We start from the raw sequence: 20085 nt of genomic DNA, 5'->3' as shown, positions 1-20085 counted from the left end.
AGATCTTAATGTGCGACTAGGCTTGTAGGGTTGGACCAGACTCTGCAAGTATTTTGGGGCCGAGCCCTGCTTGATTTTGAAGAGATAACATAGGGCTTTGAATTTAATACGACTGGGGATCCTAAGCCAGTGTAGATCGCGAAGAGCCTGTGAGGCCGATAATCTCCTCGGGATGTTACAGAGAAGTCGAGCCGACGAATTTTGAACAACGTGGAGTTTGTTAATGGTAGCAGCGTCGGCACCGAGATAGAGGACATTACCATAGTCCAGGCGAGATGTTACTAACGCCTGGACTACGGTTCTTCTGGTGGTATGAGGCAGCATCCATAGAATTTTCTGGAGCCATCGCAAGGTAGCAAAGCAGATGGCGGCCACCTTAGTGGCCTGCTGTCTCATAGAGAGTTTGTCTATAAGAAATCCGAGGTTGCGAACCACAGAAGTTGGCTGGGGAAGGGGTCCCATATCACTGGGCCAATGTTGGGGGCCCCACAGATCTTTATGCTTCCCTAAGATGAGAATCTCGGTTTTGTCACCGTTTAGTTTGAGGAGATGCCTCTGCATCCACTCAGCTATACGTGACAATCCAGTTTTCAGAATCGATACACTGTTGCGCTCACTGCTGGAAAGGGAAAAAACAATTTGGGTGTCATCGGCGTATGAGAAAATAGTCAGCCCAGCGTCCTCTGCGATGGTAGCCAGGGGTCTCACATAGATGTTAAACAACAAGGGCTGAGTATGGACCCCTGCGGAACGCCGTGCACCAATGGAAATGTGGCGGATGTGGCTTCAGTGGAAAAGACTTGGAAAGTGCGCTCACTTAGGAAGGAGGCAATCCAACCAATGCCGGACCGTCCACTCCCAGGGATCGAAGAGAATTCAGAAGGATGGAATGGGACACTGTATCGAACGCCGCGCTCAGATCCAGAAGGATGAGTGCAGATGTTTCCCCGCGGTCGATACCATGTCGTAAGCTCTCCGTCACCCCGAGTAGAGCGGTCTCTGTGGAATAATGCGCACGAAAGCCAGACTGGGAAGGGTGTAAAAATCCCGAACTTTCCACGAGATGGTTCAACTGAGTGTTAACATGCCTTTCCAGCACTTTTGAGAGAGCAGGCAACAAGGATATGGGTCTGAAATTAGCGAGATTAGACACATCGGCTCCTGCTTTTTTTTGGAGAGGAACAACCATTGCGTGCTTCCAAACCTGTGGCACATGACTCTATTAGTGATGCATTTAGGAGGCTCATGAGAACCCGCCGAGGTTCAAGATCCAATAATTTGAGAATTTTCGCAGGTACAGGGTCACAAGGTGAGCCAGAGCTTACGCTGCTTAGGCAGGAGAAGAACAGTGTATCATCGAACAATTGCCAGTTTGTAACCTTCACCGTTGGAAGTGGCTGTTCGATCCCGACATCCTGTCCCGGTTGGTGTTCATTTGCAGTCAGGGGAGCGTTCAAGGAGTCGTATATGCGCTCAACCTTAGCAATGAAGAATTTAGCAATGGAGTTACATTGAGTTCCCTCTAGAGCTGGGGGTGTCGGGTGAGTGTCCGCTCCTGTCAATTTTTTAACAACAGAAAAAAGAGTACGTGGGCAATTCTGACCTTGCGTCACTGTACTCACAGTATGGGCAGCTCTCGCAGTTTTACATTGTAAGTGGTATTCCTTTAGAGCCTCTTTATAGACAGTCTTACCGACCTCTTGGTCCACTGCTATAATTGTCCCTATTTTTAAAAAGGGTAACAGGGACGACCCACAATGTTATCGCCCCATTTCCCTAATTGATGTATCCACCAAAATCTTGGGAAGGGGAATATTAAACCGGCTGTCTGAGTGGACAGAAGCTAACAACATCATCTCAGACGTACAGTATGGTTTCAGGAAGGGTCGTTCCACGAGTGACCAATGCTTGAACCTCTACATGATAGCCGCTAAATACACCATGGCCAGCGAAGAATCCCTTTACATGGGGTTCATGGATCTGGCAGCGGCTTATGACCACGTCAATAGAGGCAAGCTTTGGAACATGATGACCTACATGGGGATAGAGGTTGGCCTCATTAACATTCTAAGGGAATTGCACAGTAACACCTCAGCGCAAGTTAGGTATAATACTGAGGGTGGATGCACTGACCCATTTCAATGTAAAAGTGGGGTACGTCAAGGCTGCATCCTGGCGCCTTTTTTATTCTCACTTTATATTAATAATCTCGAGCAGCACCTCCTACAGTTGGGATCCGACTGCCCCCGAGTAGGGTTGCGTCGCGTCCCTGTATTATTGTACGCAGATGACACGGTCCTCCTCGGACGCACCCCAAAGAGTCTACAGATTTTAATTGATGGTTTTGTTTCTTTTATGGGTTCACTGGACCTTTCGGTCAATTTGGGTAAATCATACGTTTTAACTGTTGGTAAAAACCCCCTCAACAAATGCACCTTTATGATTGGGAGTCATAAGATGGAGAAGGTTAAATCATTCTGATATCTGGGCGTATTATTTGATGGTTTATTAAAATGTAATGCCCTGATAGAGGATCGCTGTCGTAAAATGAATGCCACAAATGGGGCCATAGCTGGTTATGGTCGAAGGCTGGGGAGGTGGTGTCCCGAACAGGGGATGATCCTGTATAACTCAATGTGTTGCTCTAAAGTAATCTATGGGGCAGAGGGGTGGGGCTTTGCAAATACCTGTCAACTGCAGCGGGAGGAGAACAAACATCTTCGCTCCGTCCTGAAAGCCCCACACAGCCTGGCAGCCGCAATAGCACACAGGGAGTTAGGGATACCCTACCTTGAAGACGCGATAAAGGTTAGGCTAATCTTAGCCTGGCTCAAAATCTGGATTAATCCAGAGGCGAGCCTAAGCAGGGAAATATTGAAGGACTGCCTGGGCAGAGAAAAATGGTCGCGAATCCCGTGGCTCAGCTATGTAAAGTCTGTATTGGTAACCCTGGCCCTAGGGAATCTTTTTATTGATCCGATAGCGATCACTCCCCAGCATAAAACAATTGCCAAAAAAGCGTTTATGGAACATAAAACCACACAAAGAACAGAACGCGACATGGCTAAAACGACAGTGTGCGCATATAACCTTGTAAAGTCCACAGAAGGAATGGAACCTTACCTATACCTGTTACACAATGCACAAGAAAGGTTTTTAATGAACCGTTTTAGGCTCAATCTTTTACCATATTTATTAGGATCACCATTAGGGTATTCACTTACAATTGAGCAGAAGGGAACCTGCTGCTGCGACAATAGGTCTCCGCAGGATTCCCTTCATTTTGTATTGTTATGCCCATTTTATTCTGAACCTAGGCGCAGATTCTTGGTTGACATCCTGAAAAAATCTAACATAAAATGTGCCAAAGAGGCTTTGATTTTTTTACAACAGGCGTCGGACCCCCTCACATTGTGCTGTATTATCAATTTTATCAAAGTAGCCGTCCGATTAAGAGCCACTAGAGGGGGGGGGGGAATTGTGAGACTTCTATGATTGTTTTTAATGATTTATAATGTTTTATTCAATTTATTGGGGTTTTGTTAGTGTACTAAAATTAGGATACATGCTAATCTGTTGGTTTGTTTGTTAAAAGAAATGAACTGAACGTATTTTGAATTTTTGTACTTTTATGGTGATTTTTAATCATCGAATAAAGAACCCAAATGAAAATGAAAAATGCTCAAGCCTAAATGCTACTACCAAATAGAGGCGATAAAAGAAAATGTAATGCAATGAATTCAAAGTGCTGTATATGAGCACAGAAGCAAGCAAACCGCATAGCCTCATCTCACATCTGCACATTTCTGGACATGGAAGCTGTAATACTGTAATACAGTCATGAACCCTGGTAACAGGCAGATAACTTACATCTAGTAAACCTATAGTCCCTGCAAACAGGATAATTTTTTTTTAGCAGTCCCCAGATTCGTTTGGTTCAAGTCCTATGAATTCACAATCGTAAGGGAATGAGAGAAAATATGTTTTTCACTGCAGTGCAAATAAAAAACCTTTGTTTTTTGTTTTATGGTTTGCAATCTTTCACTATGAATGATGTGTACTTGATTCTACTTTATTATCTCACAGATAGTTCAAGAGACTAAAATAGCGGCTAGAATAAACCCAATTAATTGACCATGCCATCATCACCATCCAATTGATCAACTCCATTGAAAAATATTGTATCCTCTTACAATTTGACACACAACGTCATCTGAACATTTAAAACAATTAGCACTTTAAACAGTAAAATATATCAAGACAATAACGCAACGCAACAAATCAGCACAACAAAAAAAAACTACATAAGACTGTACAACAGTACACCAAAATACAAACACAAAAAAAGACAGCAAATGCAATGGTGTTTGGTTTTGTTTTATGTTGTGTATGCTGATTTTATCTTTTTTGTGTGGTCACGGTGTGAAGGGGTAGCGTGTTATGTTGATTTATTATGGTTTTATTGTGGTATAATGTTTTTGGTATGATATTTTGTAGGGGTTTTGTGTTGTGCGTTTTTTTTTAACTCTATTGATTGATGTTTTGTGGTTGTACAAATACACTTACGTAAAATAGGATGAGGTATTTTCGCTGGACTAGGTCAGAAATGCTTGCAAATTAGGTAAACACTTGCAAAGTTGGTGTAAGCTGCATGTTATAATTTGAAAGTCATTGTGTTTCTGATCAGCCTTTTGTTTTCGTTATGAAATCGCTGGTAGGCCATCTTCTCAATGATACTTATTTACATAGTCAGGGGGCATTCTGTGGCACCATATCTAAGGTCACTGCATGTTCCGGGAGCTGAATTTTTAATTAATCTGAATTCGATGGTCTTTTATGTGAATTAAAGTGTAGTCGGTTTTTTTTATGTTCCTCTACTGGGAAAATGAAAACGCTTCACAATTAACGCCCACAAATCCCCTTACAGTAGGGAATAAAGCTCACACTATGCTAAAAACGCACTTATAGAATTAATCATTGATCACAAAAGGGAAAGAGAAGTAGGATGATCTTATTCCAGTGAGGAAACCTTGATATCTCCTCTACAGTTTGAATCTCAGCTAAAGGGGCGCTTCATAGCCATGATTGGGGAGACGCTGACTCAACATTACAGGGAAACACCGCAGGCTGGAGGAGAGCAGCTTAGTGAGTGCAGATCTCAAAGACCCCTTTAGTATCAGGGACTTATCAAAGGTCACACGGGAATCCAGTCATTGTCAGCCTTTTACACCTTTAGAGCAGCTCCACCACAGCGTGCACGATGGGGGATTATAGTTATGCTGTGTACTACGGCAGTGAATGCACTATTAGTCAAGCCAAGAGAAAAGAAGACCAGAAAACACTCCTTGACAACCTAAGAAATATGTAAAGCCAAACATACATTATAGAGAAAGACACTGGAATTATGCGGCAAGGGAGCTCCAAATTATGCAGCAGGGTTGGCTAAATTATGTGGTAGGAAAAAGCAAATTATGTGGAATAATACCGGCCATTTTCTTAATAATGTTACCTCATTATTTTGTATTTTTACAGATCTTAATAACTGTCTGGGCAAAGGTTTCACTTATATAGTACCAGTTTAACAACCACATACATACACAAGCAACTGAAAGATGACCAAATAACCTTTGCAAAGGGTATTTCATTGCACATGAATACATATCACCACATTTTTAGTAACTTTTGATCCGTTTGAGCTAGGAACAAAGTTTTTTGTTAACCTGCAGAATATGCAGCAGATGGGGGAATTGTGGCGATTGAGGCAAAATAACTATGTGAAAAATGCCACAGAGTTGCATAATTCCACTGCCCTTGATTACATATAAGGATGCTTGTCCACCATGTTATACATCAAATGTCTCTTTATTTCACTTGTGTTTCCAGGAATACTTTACAATACTATCCGACATAACAACCATACCCCTTTGCCTACACCTCATGGTTGCTGAAAGCAGTAAACCTACACCATCAATGTGTACCGAAGGTTGTGTACAAGTAGTGTTTAGATCATGTATGTCGATAGAGCATTCAGAAGAATCCCTTGCATCCTGTTCTTGGTTAAATCTACTTAAAAAAAGAACAAATACACATGAACGAATGCAATGGCACAATAGCCAACTGTGCTGAGTGCATTATGCTTTTTATTTGCTTTGTTGAAGGGCGGAAAGGTCGTCATAACCCACATAGGCTTACCCTCTAGTGACTTATGGCCCCTTCCCACACTCAGCAAAGTTAATATATAGAATGTTGCACTATGCAAATCTGCATATGTTCTATACATGAATATAGATCTATGGTTAAATAGCTAGATGTATAGATCAAAAGATAGCAGGGGCGTAACACAGGCCCCCGAAGCCCCCGCGGTGCAGGGTGGGGGTGAGCTGCAGGGGGTCCCCTCAGGACAGTACTCAGGCTTGACCGCTCCAGAGTAAATCCGGAGCGGGGCCCCTCCGTGTACCTTGCAGGGGGGCCCCCGCAACTTTCGTTACGCCACTGCTCTCTCACTACCTCTTTCTCTCTACCACCTTTGGGACCTTATAACTGTTTAGCCATGCAACAGTTGATGTTGCTGCACCAAGGATATTGTGCTGCATAACTAAATACTTATAAGGTCCCAAAGGCGAGATTTATTGGATATGCCAATGCTTGTTATCTTTGCTTAAGGACCATAAATGTGTTTCAGAGAGACAACAATAAGGAGATTACAACACTCGTGTTTGCAGTTTTGATGTTTATTTTCTTGTGATGTATCTTTCATCATTTTGCTCTGTGAGCCATCCTTGGCAAGGTACATGCTAACCAAAAACTTAAATTAATTCCGGAGATGATCTACACAGCTCTACCGTTACTGAATTGAAATGGTCTCATTATTAAAGGCCAGCTGGTCTCTTTGAACCCAGTGGCAATAATGTTTGAATGAAGATATTTTTATTTTATTTTGTCACACCACTCTTGCTCCGTTTTGAGGTTTACGAGATTTCATATCCCACACTCAAAGCTTCTGCTTTAATGAAATATCTGAAAAATATATTTTTTCACAGATCCATACTCATAGTGTAACTACAGGCCATTGTCAATGCAAAGAGCCCATATTTGGAACTATTATTTTCCTAGTGTGTCTCCATATACACATACATTTGTGCAATAACAGCAGCGTGAGGGCCTCGGTAACAGTAAATTAAAGTATGTCTGTATACATATAAATGAGGTAGATGTTGCCATAGTTGCCTTTGTGTGACAGAGGTAGATGTATATGTGCCTGTTCATGATATTGCAGGCACTTGTGTGGAAGAAGATAGGTGTGTGCCTATATGTTTCTGACTGGTGATTTGCCTTTTGATAAAGTTAGATTGGAAACCACCCTTTCTTGTACACTTTTATGTTTCTCTATAATAAGCCAACAGATGGAACATAAAATAAAGTATGTAGACATAGTGTCACACCATGAATTATAAATTATTTTATTTGCATACATGAGACTCGGGTAATTACTTGAGAAAACCACTCACTTTTACTGTTTCAATTAAGCCTGTTCATTCTTATTTTCTCAGAGCCAAACCACAAATGGGGACCAAGATGAGGAGCCAGGCCATGTACAGCCCTCACAACTCTTCGCTCCAAAGAGTTTGGTGCTGGTGTCACAGTTGGATCATGCAGAAGTATTCCGGGTATGAGCAAGACCTTCTCCAATAGTTTTAATTGATTTATTTCTCATCACACGTTTTCGATCAATGAGACGTGTCAGCGTGTACAGTGTACATCTCAGATGGCTCAGCAAGTTAAGCACTTGCTACTGACATCTAACACGAAAGGCAGTCATAAGACTACATCAGACATCATTTTAGCCTTTTATTGTTTCATGGTGGATACGTTAGAAATTTCTACCTAACACATTTTTGGAATACTGAATGGCTAACAATTCATAATAGTAGAATCATCTAGTGGTTGTATTTTACTTGGTGTCACTTCAATCACCATTTTTCACTTTTAATAGCGAAAGTTAAACTTGGCAGTCCCTGTTCATGTTATTTTAGCTGGATTCATTACCCTTTCGTTACTAGGCTTTTTCCCCCTAGAATGCTAAGCCCTTTTTTGGCTAATTGGATAGTTCACGCTTAGGACTGCATCGTTTTTGTTTTCTACAAAGTATTCACACCAATTTTGCATTCTTTTTTTACCAACATCCTGGATATTCTAAAGGTACCTAGGGTTTGTGTATTTCCTTGGTGGGGGACTGAGAAAAGAGACAAAATATAGCAACATTTTGTTTTTTGGGGGGGGGAGGAAGGGGGGAGGATGAAATAGGAAAAATGTGCTCTGCAAAAAAGTCAGATTCCCTCTCCTTCCCCCCAAAATGGTATCTGACAAAAGTTTGATTTGCTAAAGTCACTTTCTTCTCAGCTTTAAGGAACATGCATAATCGAATCATAAAAACTTTTTTTTTTTTAACCAGTTTTGAAATGTTTCAAACAGGCAGGCCATTTTTCCTAATTTCTGTGCTTTCAACCTACTTCCAGTTTGTTGTGAAAGCCGCTTTTAAACACATGGGTGCCCCCAGGAAAGCTATAGATTTCTGTAAAGTAGACAAAATTCTGAATTCGGCAAGGGGTTATTTGTGTAGATCCCTCAAAGATTTTCCAAAGAAACCAACTGTTGAAATAAAAAATGTTGAAAATGAGGAGGAAAAAACATATATTTGTGAAGATTTTATTTGTATATTCTGTGTGTGGGCAGTAGACCCGGAGACACTCACGGAGCCGTAGCGGGGGAAATCCCTTTGGTAAATGTTAACCAGTGACAATGCACTGTAACGAGAATGTAGATAAATATCCTGCGGGACAACGCTCTGCCTTTTCGAGTTGCAAGGCTGCTTCCGTCAGTCTTGTGAGGTACAATTACGTCATTGTACCTCACAAGGCTGTAGCGAAGTATGCCCTGAGCCCATCTGGCCCCATTCCAATCATTTTACTGGCAGTTTTTCCTCATATTGTGTACCCGGACGGGTTCTCATGTGAGTAACTTCTTTTCTTCTATTTTTTCATGTGTGGCACACAATTCACGAGACTGCTCAGTTACACCCTCAGATGTCCCTTCATCGCTAGTCCTGAAGACACCCTACACTGACTATAGGGTCAAAACACCGTAGATGCACAGAAGAAGCGAACCATTACACAGTGCATGCCATTGCATATTGCTGCTGTCTACCTAGAGATTATTCTCGTTAATGGTCGACTTAAAAAATTGTGGAAACCTTGTATATAGAAATTCACACTGTCACTTAACTTTGGGTGCCCGTTCTCACTTGGGACACAATGCACTAATGTTTTTTGATTTTCAGATTGTTTATATTGCTTTTTGTCTAAAAATGTATGAAAATGTTACATGAATTCTCCTGTGTTAATGTTTCTTTCGCCCTCTGTCATTGAGGTACCCTCTAAAATATTGCAATTTTGCCTCCTTTATTACAAAGGTATCTTATCAGTCGACAGGTACCGTTGTTTTTCCTTATATGTGATATATGTGGAAGGGCACCTCCCCCCCCCACCACCTTTCGACACTGCAAAACAACAAAAATACCTGGCTTCTAGTAGGATTTCTGCCTCCATGTTGGCAGTTCGGGTGGTAAAACTGCCCAACTTTGTCCCAAGGGGGCAGAACAACTGTTGTGGCGTTTTTCTTTAGGTGGGGGCTTGGCCAGATGTGTCAGAGGGCCGCCACCGCCCCTAAATATATGCTAATGAATTGCATCCCTGGGGGTCGAGTGAACTTTTGAGCAGATTAGGACTCAAGACCGCGGTTCTGCCCTCGGGCGGGGTGGGAGGTACAGAAAGCTTGTAGAGCCTGAAGGGAGGGGGAGCACTAGTCCATTGCCATGGGGGTTGTCCTCCCTCAAAAATAGTCACTGGTGTCTAGTGAGTAGATCCCTGCTTGGGTTCATCCTCCTGCAGCGACCCCCAAGTAGTGATCTCTTAGGGAACAATACTATCGGAAAGGGGATATTCTCCCCTTTCCTATGATACTTCCCCGTCCAAATTCCCGAACACTGACGTAAGTGAAAGTAAATGAGCTGATTGGCTCACTTTACTTTCACTTTCTTTGTAATGACATCAGTGTGCCTTGCATGTCGATGCTCATTGTACGGAAACAAAACAGCCTTGGTTGCTGGGGAAGGTATTCCCTAGTAACTGAGGCTAAAAATGCAAAAAGGAAATGTCTCCGGTGCTCGCACCAGTGGGACTTCCTGCCTCTGGTGCCTGGATGGGCTGGAGCAATCTTCTGCACCTGAGCACTGGTGCTGGAGACAGCTACAGCACGCCCTTAGCACCCAAGAGGCTAAGATGAGTGATCCACATAAAGTAATGTGCCGCACATAACACATTTTAAAATGATCAAAGAGCTGGATAAGCAGCTGTTAATCGGAACATGCCAAAACACTTCTCAAATGAGATTGAGTGATTCTGTTTCTTAGGATGTATGTATTGTCCTTGAAGCAGTTCTCAATACTTCCTTCTTCTGCAGTCATCAAAGAATAATCATCATTAACAACTTAACCATTATCCTTAGAACTCTATCTTTCCTGATATCCTTCAAGTAATTCCTGCATTTATATAAATGGCTTGAAAAATGATTGGTAGATTATGGCTGCACCTCTTATATATTCAATTCTATTCCACGTCCATGTATTTCTTTGCAATCCCTAAACAAGTGTTTTTTAATTTGTGACTGCTGTTTTGCATCTTCAACACGTTAGGGCATCCTTCAGCTTTGTACACAGGTAACAGTCCAATAACAAGATTTTGGTTTATGATTCTCATTGTTGAGTACTTTAACTTATTTTTCTATTGTCCCATATAATTCTTGACCTATTTGTGATTAGTTTCTCTTCCCAGTACAGCGTGTTCATGGCTTGGATTACCAGGTCTTCACACACAATCTTTCCATACAGTTTTGATGCACTATTTTAATTTGGCAGTGCAAAGGTTGTAACTGATGATAATAGTGAATCGTTTACAACTACTACATTTTCCATAGATTCTGAAAGAAACTAGCAATTTATTATGTTTTTTTCTTGGAAGATTGTATTAATATTTCAGGTAGTGAAAGTGTACCATCCTGCTATTTTTCAAAATACGACCGAAGACACTGCAAACAAGTGTTTTTCAAGAACATAGACTATTATTCAGTAAATGCTGTTTATTCATAAGCATTCATGCTATTCACTGGCAATCCAGACATAGCATTCTCATTTTTGCTAACCTCCAGAAGGCTTTTCTTTTAAGTCATTGTTTTTTTCAATAGCCAAAGTGTAGTCTGGGTCCTAGCCAAACCAAATGTCAACTGCATTGGAGGAGTTCCAAATAAATGTTTCAGTTGCTCGCCAGTGAGTTATATGTCTTCTTATTGGAGCCAATACTGTGTTTCATTACTGAAGATTGAATGATATGTATCAATCTAGGCAACAAACATAATACAAATAGGAAGGGACTGAGCTACAACCTTTGTTTTTTGTTAAAAAAGAGTACAATTTTATTCAAAGTTTATCAAGACACATAGTTTCAAGTTACACATTCAATATCTACAGTTAGCAAACATGACATAATAAAATCAAAAAACACAATGCATCAATAAAAAAGAAAAATCCAATTTGTATATATGGATGTACATAAAATAGAAACAAGGTAAAAGAGGAATGTGGCAAATTATATCTCTACGCGCGTTTCGGCGGACCAGCGCCTTCTTCTGGAGCAGCCACGATAATTTTTTTAAAAATGGAGTGTACTACGTTTAGCACAAGGAATGAATCTGGTTCCTAAGCGAGAAATATATCCTTTCTTGATATCTGATGATATGCTATTTCAATTTTCGTCCCGTGATGAATTTCCAAATGAAGTTGATTCTATCTGATGGTTTCAGGTGTTAATGTTTTAGGTTTTACGTGTCCTGAAGTTTGGAAAAGAATTTCGTTTAGACCCGCCGACCGGAAACAAAAGCGTGAAAATCACAACAATATTTATTTGCTTGATGATGTAGCGAAAATACAGTCCTCCTGATGTGGGGATCTTGTAAAGGGTAATTTCCTTTATATTTATGTTCCAGTAGAGTTCGTTGAATAAGATTAAAATAACTCCCTGTCCAATAGGTATCAACAGGGCTCGTGATTTCCGGCGGCGGGACGCGGGATTCTGTGGTCGTTTCGTGAGCGATAGTATGTCATCTTTTGGTGTGTAGATACCTAGGACTGAGTGAAACATTTAGTTTTTCCCATCTGTCCATTTCAGTCTGCAGTTTTTAGCTCTCACTTTCCAGGCTGCTTTTGGGTTTCGAAATACCTCTTGTGGACCTTACCAAAAACATATTGTAGGCTTAGAGTCTGTCCCTTGCTTACCATTGGTTGGTTTTATTGTTGCTCTCATTTGCTTGCTTCATATTCAGTCTTGTCATTTCCAGATCTAGACCAGCCCCAGAACTACCCTAAGCTGCACCCTCACCTACAGACCTCCCGGACCACAAACCGCGTTCACCACAACCATCACCGACCTCATCGCACCCCACGCTTCCATAGACTACATACTGCTTGGAGACATTTACTTCCACCTTTACAACCTCAACGACCCCCAACTCCACTGCCCTCCAGGACAACCTTGCCAACATAGGACTGAAACTGCTAGTCACCCCCCCCTACCCACAAGGCGGACACACCCTCGACCCCATCTTCGCTGGAGGGAACAGTTTCAACTTCATCTACACCACACAACCCCCCTGGACGGACCACCACTGCTCTTTAGACTAAGCTAGCGCTCACAAGCCTACACCATGTCCTCCATATAGGAACTGGAGCAAGGTCATTGAGAAGCAGCTTTACTCCACCCTTAACCACGATCCCCCTCCCACTATGACCGATGTCAACTCTGCAGCCAATGAACTACACTAATGGATCACCAACTGCGGAGACAAGCTCGCCCTCCTCCGCAACCCCGACAGACAGCGCCCCATTAAAGCCACCTGGTTCACCACTGACCTCCGAGAATCCAGATGCACCTTCAGATGTCTCGAGAAACTATGGCGAAACAGCAAAACCTCGGAAGAACGGACCACCTAAAAGAACACAATGGCAGAATACCACCAACGCATCAGATCCACCAAAAGGACCTTCATCCAGAACAAAATCCTCACCAACTCCAGCAACTTGAAGGAATTCTTCAGCATCATTCAGGAATTTACCAAACGCCCCAGTGAAGCCTCGGACATCACACCCTCCCAGGACCTCTGCAACAAACTTGGCTCCTACTTCCATCTGAAAATCAGGTCCCTCTACGATAACTTCAATGAACAGACACCAGTCACTGAAACCACTCCTTCCTCCAGCAACGTCGGCCACCTTACCTTCTCCGCCTGGACCCCGGTCACCACCAAAGACACTGCCACAATCATGAAGAGCATCCACTCAGGAGCCACCACATTCCCCTGCCCGCTGAACATCTTCCATAAAGCCGCCGCCATAGCACCTGAGCCACGACGCACCATCAATGCCACCTTCAAATCCAGCACATTCCTCACTGACTGGAAACGTGCAGAAGACAAGAAGCCCTCTGCAGACCCGTCTCTCTCCTCCCCTCTGTGGATAAAGTCACCGAGAAGATCGTCAACATCCAGATAACTACTTTCCTCGAAGACAACTCATCCTTGACCCTTCCCAATCTGGAATCCGCAGCAACAACAGCTCCGCCCTCCTCGCCACCACAGACGACATCTATACTCTCCTCGACCAGGCCCACACCGCTGCTCTCATCCTACTTGTCCTCTCTCTGCAGCCTTCGGCACCGTCTCTCACGCACTCTCACCGTCAGACTCCATGACGCTGGCATGCAGTTAACCTCCATCGACTGGATCTGCTCCTTCCCCACCGGCCAAACCCAAAGACTCAGACTCTCGTCTTTCCTCTCTGAACCCACAGTGATCAGCTGTGGAGTCCCCCAAGGATCAGCCTCATGCTCTTTAACATCTACATAGCCCCCCTCGCCGCCTTCTTCAGACAGCATGGACTCAGCATAGTATCACCCAGCTCATCTTCTCCCTCATACAGGAACCCTTCACCACCAGACTTAGCTTCCAGGAAGGAATGAAAGACGTCACATCCTGGATGAGCAGCAGCTGTCTGAAGCTCAACTTGAAGAAGACAGAAGTTCTCATCCTCAGACCCACCCCCTCAGCATGGGAAAACACCTGGTGGCCCACCGCCCTCGGCAACCCCCCTACTCCCTCGGACCACTCCCAGAACCTCTGCATCATACTAGACTCCTCCCTTACCATGACCTGACATATCAATGCCGTCTCCTCCACTTGCTTCAACACCCACCGCATCCTCCGTAAGACCTTCAAATGGATCTCTCCGAAATCCAGAAAGACCGTCACCCACGCACTCAAAAACAAGCAGACTGGACTACAGAAACGCCCTCTACGCCGGAATCATCAAATCCCTCCTCCGCATACTCCAGACCATCCAAAACACTGCAGCTAGACTCGTCCTCGGCATCACCCATCATCACACATCACCCAGCACCTTCAAGACCTCCACTGGCTCCCTGTCTAGAAGAGAGTAACCTTCAAGCTACTCACTCACATGTACAAATCCTTCCACAACACCAGACCCCAATACCTCAACGAAAGAGTCTCCTACCACGTACTCAAGAGAGACCTCCGCTCCGCCGACCTTGCCGAACCCCCACGCATCCGCTGAGCTAGAGCTGGTGGAAGAGCCTTGTCCTACATCGCGGCAAAGACCTGGATCGAGCTCCTGCTCAACATCAGACGTTCCCCCACTCTGCACACCTTTCAGGGAGAGCCCCAAGACCTGGCTTTTCGTTTGACTCGGAGCTGCACGTCACCCCCTCACCTCCCTCGCCCAGCACCGTGAGACCCTCACTGGTGAGTAGCACGCTTCACAAATCCTTGATTGATTGATTACCTTCCTCTTCATGTGTTAGTCGCTCCCCTGGAACATAGCCTCTTTACCATCTTTTTGATTGGTAGATTTATATCCTTCCAATGCTCACAGTTATGGAATTCTTTTTTCTTTAAGCACTTCAAAAGAGTGCATGTGTTTTCATGATCTCTCCCCTGTGTGCTGTTTCTTCCCCCATGTACCAGCACCCCCCTCCCGCGAGCACTCCAAGTTACTCTCTCCTAAGCCCACTTGCTCTCTTCCTTGTGTGCTGCTTTTTTGTTCTGTAAGACATGCTCTGTGTTGCTACATCCTCCCCCCAGCCTGTCCACAGCTTTAATTGGCGCTTCCCATCTTGGATCAGGAAATGTAACGAAAAAAAGACAAGAAAATTGCACCTTTGCCAATCAACAGGCAAGCGCATACTCCATCACGCATGCTAGTGTCTACTGAATGACATGATATGTCCACTTTTTTTGTCCCTCTGCAGAAAGCCCTGCCAAAGCCAGCAGGTCACGAAGACATACATAGATCATGTTGATAATGATAAACACATGGTTCTTGAAGTTAAGAAATCATAATTCAACATCCAGACTACACTAATGATGCAAACAAGCTTTTTAGCAAGTCATTACCACTATTATATACGTATATAGCTTCACAGTCAATATTGTTATTGTATTACATAGTTTTAACACTTTGCAATCTACTCAAAGACTGGGTGACAGTAATTAGCAATCTCAATTCTGTATGTTACAGTTGCTTTGCATTTTATGGGTTTCTTTGTTTTAAGTGCTCACAGCCTTGCGACAAGCCTTTGCGCTCTTTTCTATAGAATGAAACACGCCTTGGCTGTCCATTTAAATAGGATGTAAATTTGTAATTATGGTCTCAAGTTGGATATTCTGTGATAAGGAAACTTGTGGTGCAAAACAGAGGAATTGTGTTTACACTTTCTACCAATGTGGCTGTATGTAACAACGGGACTCAATCCATAAACGAACGAGGGCAACATCTACTATACATAAAACTGTTTAGAATTTTTTTATAGCTAATCCTGTTACTTTATCCAGAAAAGTAGCACTGGGGTAGTCTTACCTACCTACTTTTGTAGTACTCCTCAAAAGTGTTAATCCGTGATTTGCTCCGGGAAGCATTAGTGAATTTTCCCAACATCAAGGGCTTGGAAAGGTGCTGTTGTGGCTGTTGGTGAAATGAATGATTCCATCCTCATTGTAAATTGAAGATTGTGAAGAATAAGCATAGAGGAGAGGGTTGTAGTAGTCTGACGTAAGGAATTCAGCCACAGGAGTAACCATAGAGCTTCTGAAAATCAGATTGCAGAGAGCACAGAATACTGAAGTATGAGCAATGGATAGCAAGCCAGATAAATAAATACATTGTTGGAGTGTCTTTTTAAAATATGAGAGTTGTGATTTTGGATGGTGGTTTTACATGGAAGAAAGTTCTCCTCTAGATTTCTTTAGGGAGGGCATCTCTACACTGGGCTTGAAAGAGTTGGTATAGAATTAAAAAAGCCTGTCTAAATGATATCCCAAATAATATTCCAATGGATTTGACATTCATAGTTAGTTTTGGTCTTTTTCTTTCTTGACCACCTTTCGTCTTTGGTTTTCAACAGGAATTTTTCTATCCACTTGTTACTGTGATTCCTTACAGACAAAATGCTAACCTTATTTGCCAACTTTCAAGTAGTGTGTGTGTGTGTTTTTCTAGAGAGGAAGGAATATTAAGATTATGAAGATGTATTAGTATGTGATAAACAATGATCCAGTACTAGGAGGCCTTGTCCCTAAGAAACCAGAGATCAGTTTTAGGTGAGCTAGAGCGATAAAAGACATGTTGGTAAAGAGCAGTCCGAAAATGTGGATACAAAATTGTCCAGGGTTCAAGAAATGTAACAAATGCTAAGCGTGTAAATATGGAACTAACAAAAGAGATGTTTCCTTACCATTTGGAGAAAAAAAGCACAGAAAAATTAAAAGATGTTTTCATTGCAAGAGTGATTTTGTTGTTTATGTATTGAAATGCTCCTGCAGTTTGGTCTATGTAGTGAGTACTACCTTATAAGTGCATAAAAGGGTACTGTAGCACATAAACGTAATAAAGAACAGGGGATAGGCATAACCTGTAGCTCGCAATTTTCAACAAGTACATTGTAGTAATGATAAAGAACTTAGATATACTGCGTGATTGACTGTTTCTCCAAAAATATTAGGGGAGGAGACAAACAAAACTGCTCAGAAAGCGTGAATACCGGTACATAATATAGGTTAACAGCAAAATCACATATTGCCCCAACACAGATAAGGATTTACAGACCTTCTGTAAAAATATTTAAACAGTACATCCTTAGTATTAGGAGCTTGAGCTCATGTAAAACATGAGAATAAGAGATAATAAGCTGCATTTTAATAAATGTGTTTCGGTTGCTAAAGTGAATATTAAGATATTTTGTGATTATAGTAATATTAGAAATATAGACACTTGTCCACAGCAACCAAATGAATGAGAATGTGAGTATTAGATATACTTATATTAAAATTATGGGGGACTTTTCCAGAATAACTAAATGAAGGGGATGCAGTAATGATAGCACACAATTGGGATATAGTTCTTGCTAGCGAGATAGAATAATCAAATTGTCAATGAGCATTGATGGTTGTTGTACTGTATGCTAAATACAATATATGAGCACAATATGAAACTATTTATTGATGATTTAGTAACACATTTAAATGTTCGCTTTGCCTTAGACAAAATTTTAACACGGTATTCAATGTTTTAACATTAGCAAAACTATTTTTTTTTTTAACCAAAGGTTTTTATTTATATAGAAGGCACTTTGGAGTCCGGTTATGGAGTGTAGTATGTTTTATATGTCTGAATTTTCATGCATGTGTGGATACAGCCGAAAGGCGTCACAGTGGACTTTTAAAATGAAAGAGCAATTTTAAGCAGCCAGTGGTGTCTGCACCTTTTCAGGGAAGGGTTAGAAGGATTTGTTTATACCAAATAGGAGGGAGCTGACTCGTAAATAAGCCAAGACCTCCTTTGTTTTGTTGCACAGACACACCTATGTCTATATATAAATATAAACATAAAGATATATATATATATATATATATATATATATATATATATATATATATATATATATATATATATATATGTATATATATATATATATATATATATATGTGTGTATATATATATGTGTGTATATATATATGTGTATATATATATATGTGTATATATATATATATGTGTGGGCTGATTACATTGTGGGCGGAGCCTGCGTCACACGGCCATTATAGGCAGCAGGAACTTGGTAGCGCCTCGATGAAACACCTCCTGGATTCTTATGGCGCTGAGGAAGGCATTGTTATGCCGAAATGCATTCGCCGAATTCTGTGAAAATAAATGACCCCCTTGATGTCCCCAACTGAGGCTCCTGCGCTTTTCTCACGAAGGTGCTGTTTGGACATTTTGCTGCGTGTTGCCAGACACGCATTGGGAAGCCCCCGTTTTTCAAGTTGGCCTGGACCCTTCTGGCGCTGCTTCGGCGTTTTGTGTACTATGGACTGGTATGGTCTGGGCCCGCCTCGCTGTGCAGGAAAAGACAACGCGGTTGCGAAGACACTGTTCTTCGTCTTGGGTGGAGTGCATTGACATTTTTTCCCCCGCTGACATTTGGACCTGTACATATGGGGTTAAAGCGGTCTGGGGACCCGAGGAGGCACATTGTTTTTACCTTAAGCAGGGGATACAGAATTCATCTTGGGCTACTCCTGCCACCCGCCCGACCACTGGGTTGATATTCCACGCCAGCACCCACCTGGGATCTCGATGTTGCATCCTGGGAGTTGCAGTCAAGGACTACGCCAAGAACTGCAACAGGTGGGCTGATTACATTGTGGGCGGAGCCTGGGTCACACGGCCATTATAGGCAGCAGGAACTTGGTAGCGCCTCGATGAAACACCTCCTGGATTCTTATGGCGCTGAGGAAGGCATTGTTATGCCGAAATGCATTCGCCGAATTCTGTGAAAATAAATGACCCCCTTGATGTCCCCAACTGAGGCTCCTGCGCTTTTCTCACGAAGGTGCTGTTTGGACATATATATATGTATATATATATATATATCCATATATATCCATATATATCCAAACATATCCAAACACACGATCTTGAACCTCCAGCCAGTGGCGAACAAAGACCAGCGAATCCAAAAGTAAGGCAAGATGATTTATTGCACCAGTTTCAAAACGACAGTATGACGCGTTTCGGGCGGATGCCCTTGATCACAATAAAATGCAAATGCCTTATTCTTATATGCTGTGAGGTACACCATGTGACTAACAAACATAAATGACACACTTTGGAAGTGAACATGGTGCCATGAAAGAAAAGGAATCCCATATACATATAGAGAAATTATATAAATAAATATATAACTTGGTACCACTATTTAAACAAAGTTGTTTCTAATTATATACTTTCCAACAGATAATGTATATAACTGCATAAATGCCTTAAATGAATACGGGTAATAAAAGACTTATTACTAACAGTACTTGATAAATCAAAAACACACAGTATGAATGTATAGCAGCATAAAGTTAATGTGCAAACTATCGCATAGCAGATTAAATACAATAATTCCTGAGAACTATTACTTCCATGAATGGAATGTGCAAAATATGGCAATGTAAACAGGTTAACTCACACAGTGTAGATCTTATGTAATCAAGTGCTGAATAAATTGGAAATAAACAGTCAATTGATTATATAACTGCTGGGCACATCTATATTAGATGGCAGCCCCAAATTTATATAGAGCCTGAACAACCCTGTAACTAAGTAATTAGATAGAAATAGTGGCAATCATAGTAAATATGGGAAATGCACAAGGTATACCATGGGAAAATCAAAAAATACCTATACAGCTGGATTTAATAAACCTAAGCTGTATTACCACATTGTGAAGAAGAAAAGATATATAATTTTTCTTAAAGAATAAGATAAATGTGATAATTTACGAAAATACATAATGTCACAGAATACAGATAATGTAGGTAAGGGAGGCTCAAAAAACAGGGAATAGTATATATAGAGAGTAT

The 20085-nt window shown here is 41.9% G+C and overlaps 1 protein-coding gene across 2 annotated transcripts in view; it reads left to right on the top strand.

The window, feature by feature from the left end:
* The window catches only part of SBF1 (SET binding factor 1), a 1592200-nt gene that overhangs the window by 299903 nt on the left and 1272212 nt on the right, over positions 1-20085 (top strand). For both annotated transcript variants that reach the window (XM_078677863.1, XM_078677862.1), the window contains exon 4: positions 7551-7667. In XM_078677863.1, coding sequence (XP_078533989.1) covers positions 7551-7667 — 117 coding nt within the window. The remainder of the gene's footprint in view (positions 1-7550; positions 7668-20085) is intronic.

The sequence above is a fragment of the Lissotriton helveticus genome, chromosome 1_1 (genome assembly GCF_964261635.1).
Source record: "Lissotriton helveticus chromosome 1_1, aLisHel1.1, whole genome shotgun sequence".
Classification (NCBI taxonomy): Eukaryota; Metazoa; Chordata; class Amphibia; order Caudata; family Salamandridae; genus Lissotriton; species Lissotriton helveticus.
Note: the sequence above shows the minus strand (reverse complement) of the source record. Positions and strands in the feature narration are given on the sequence as shown.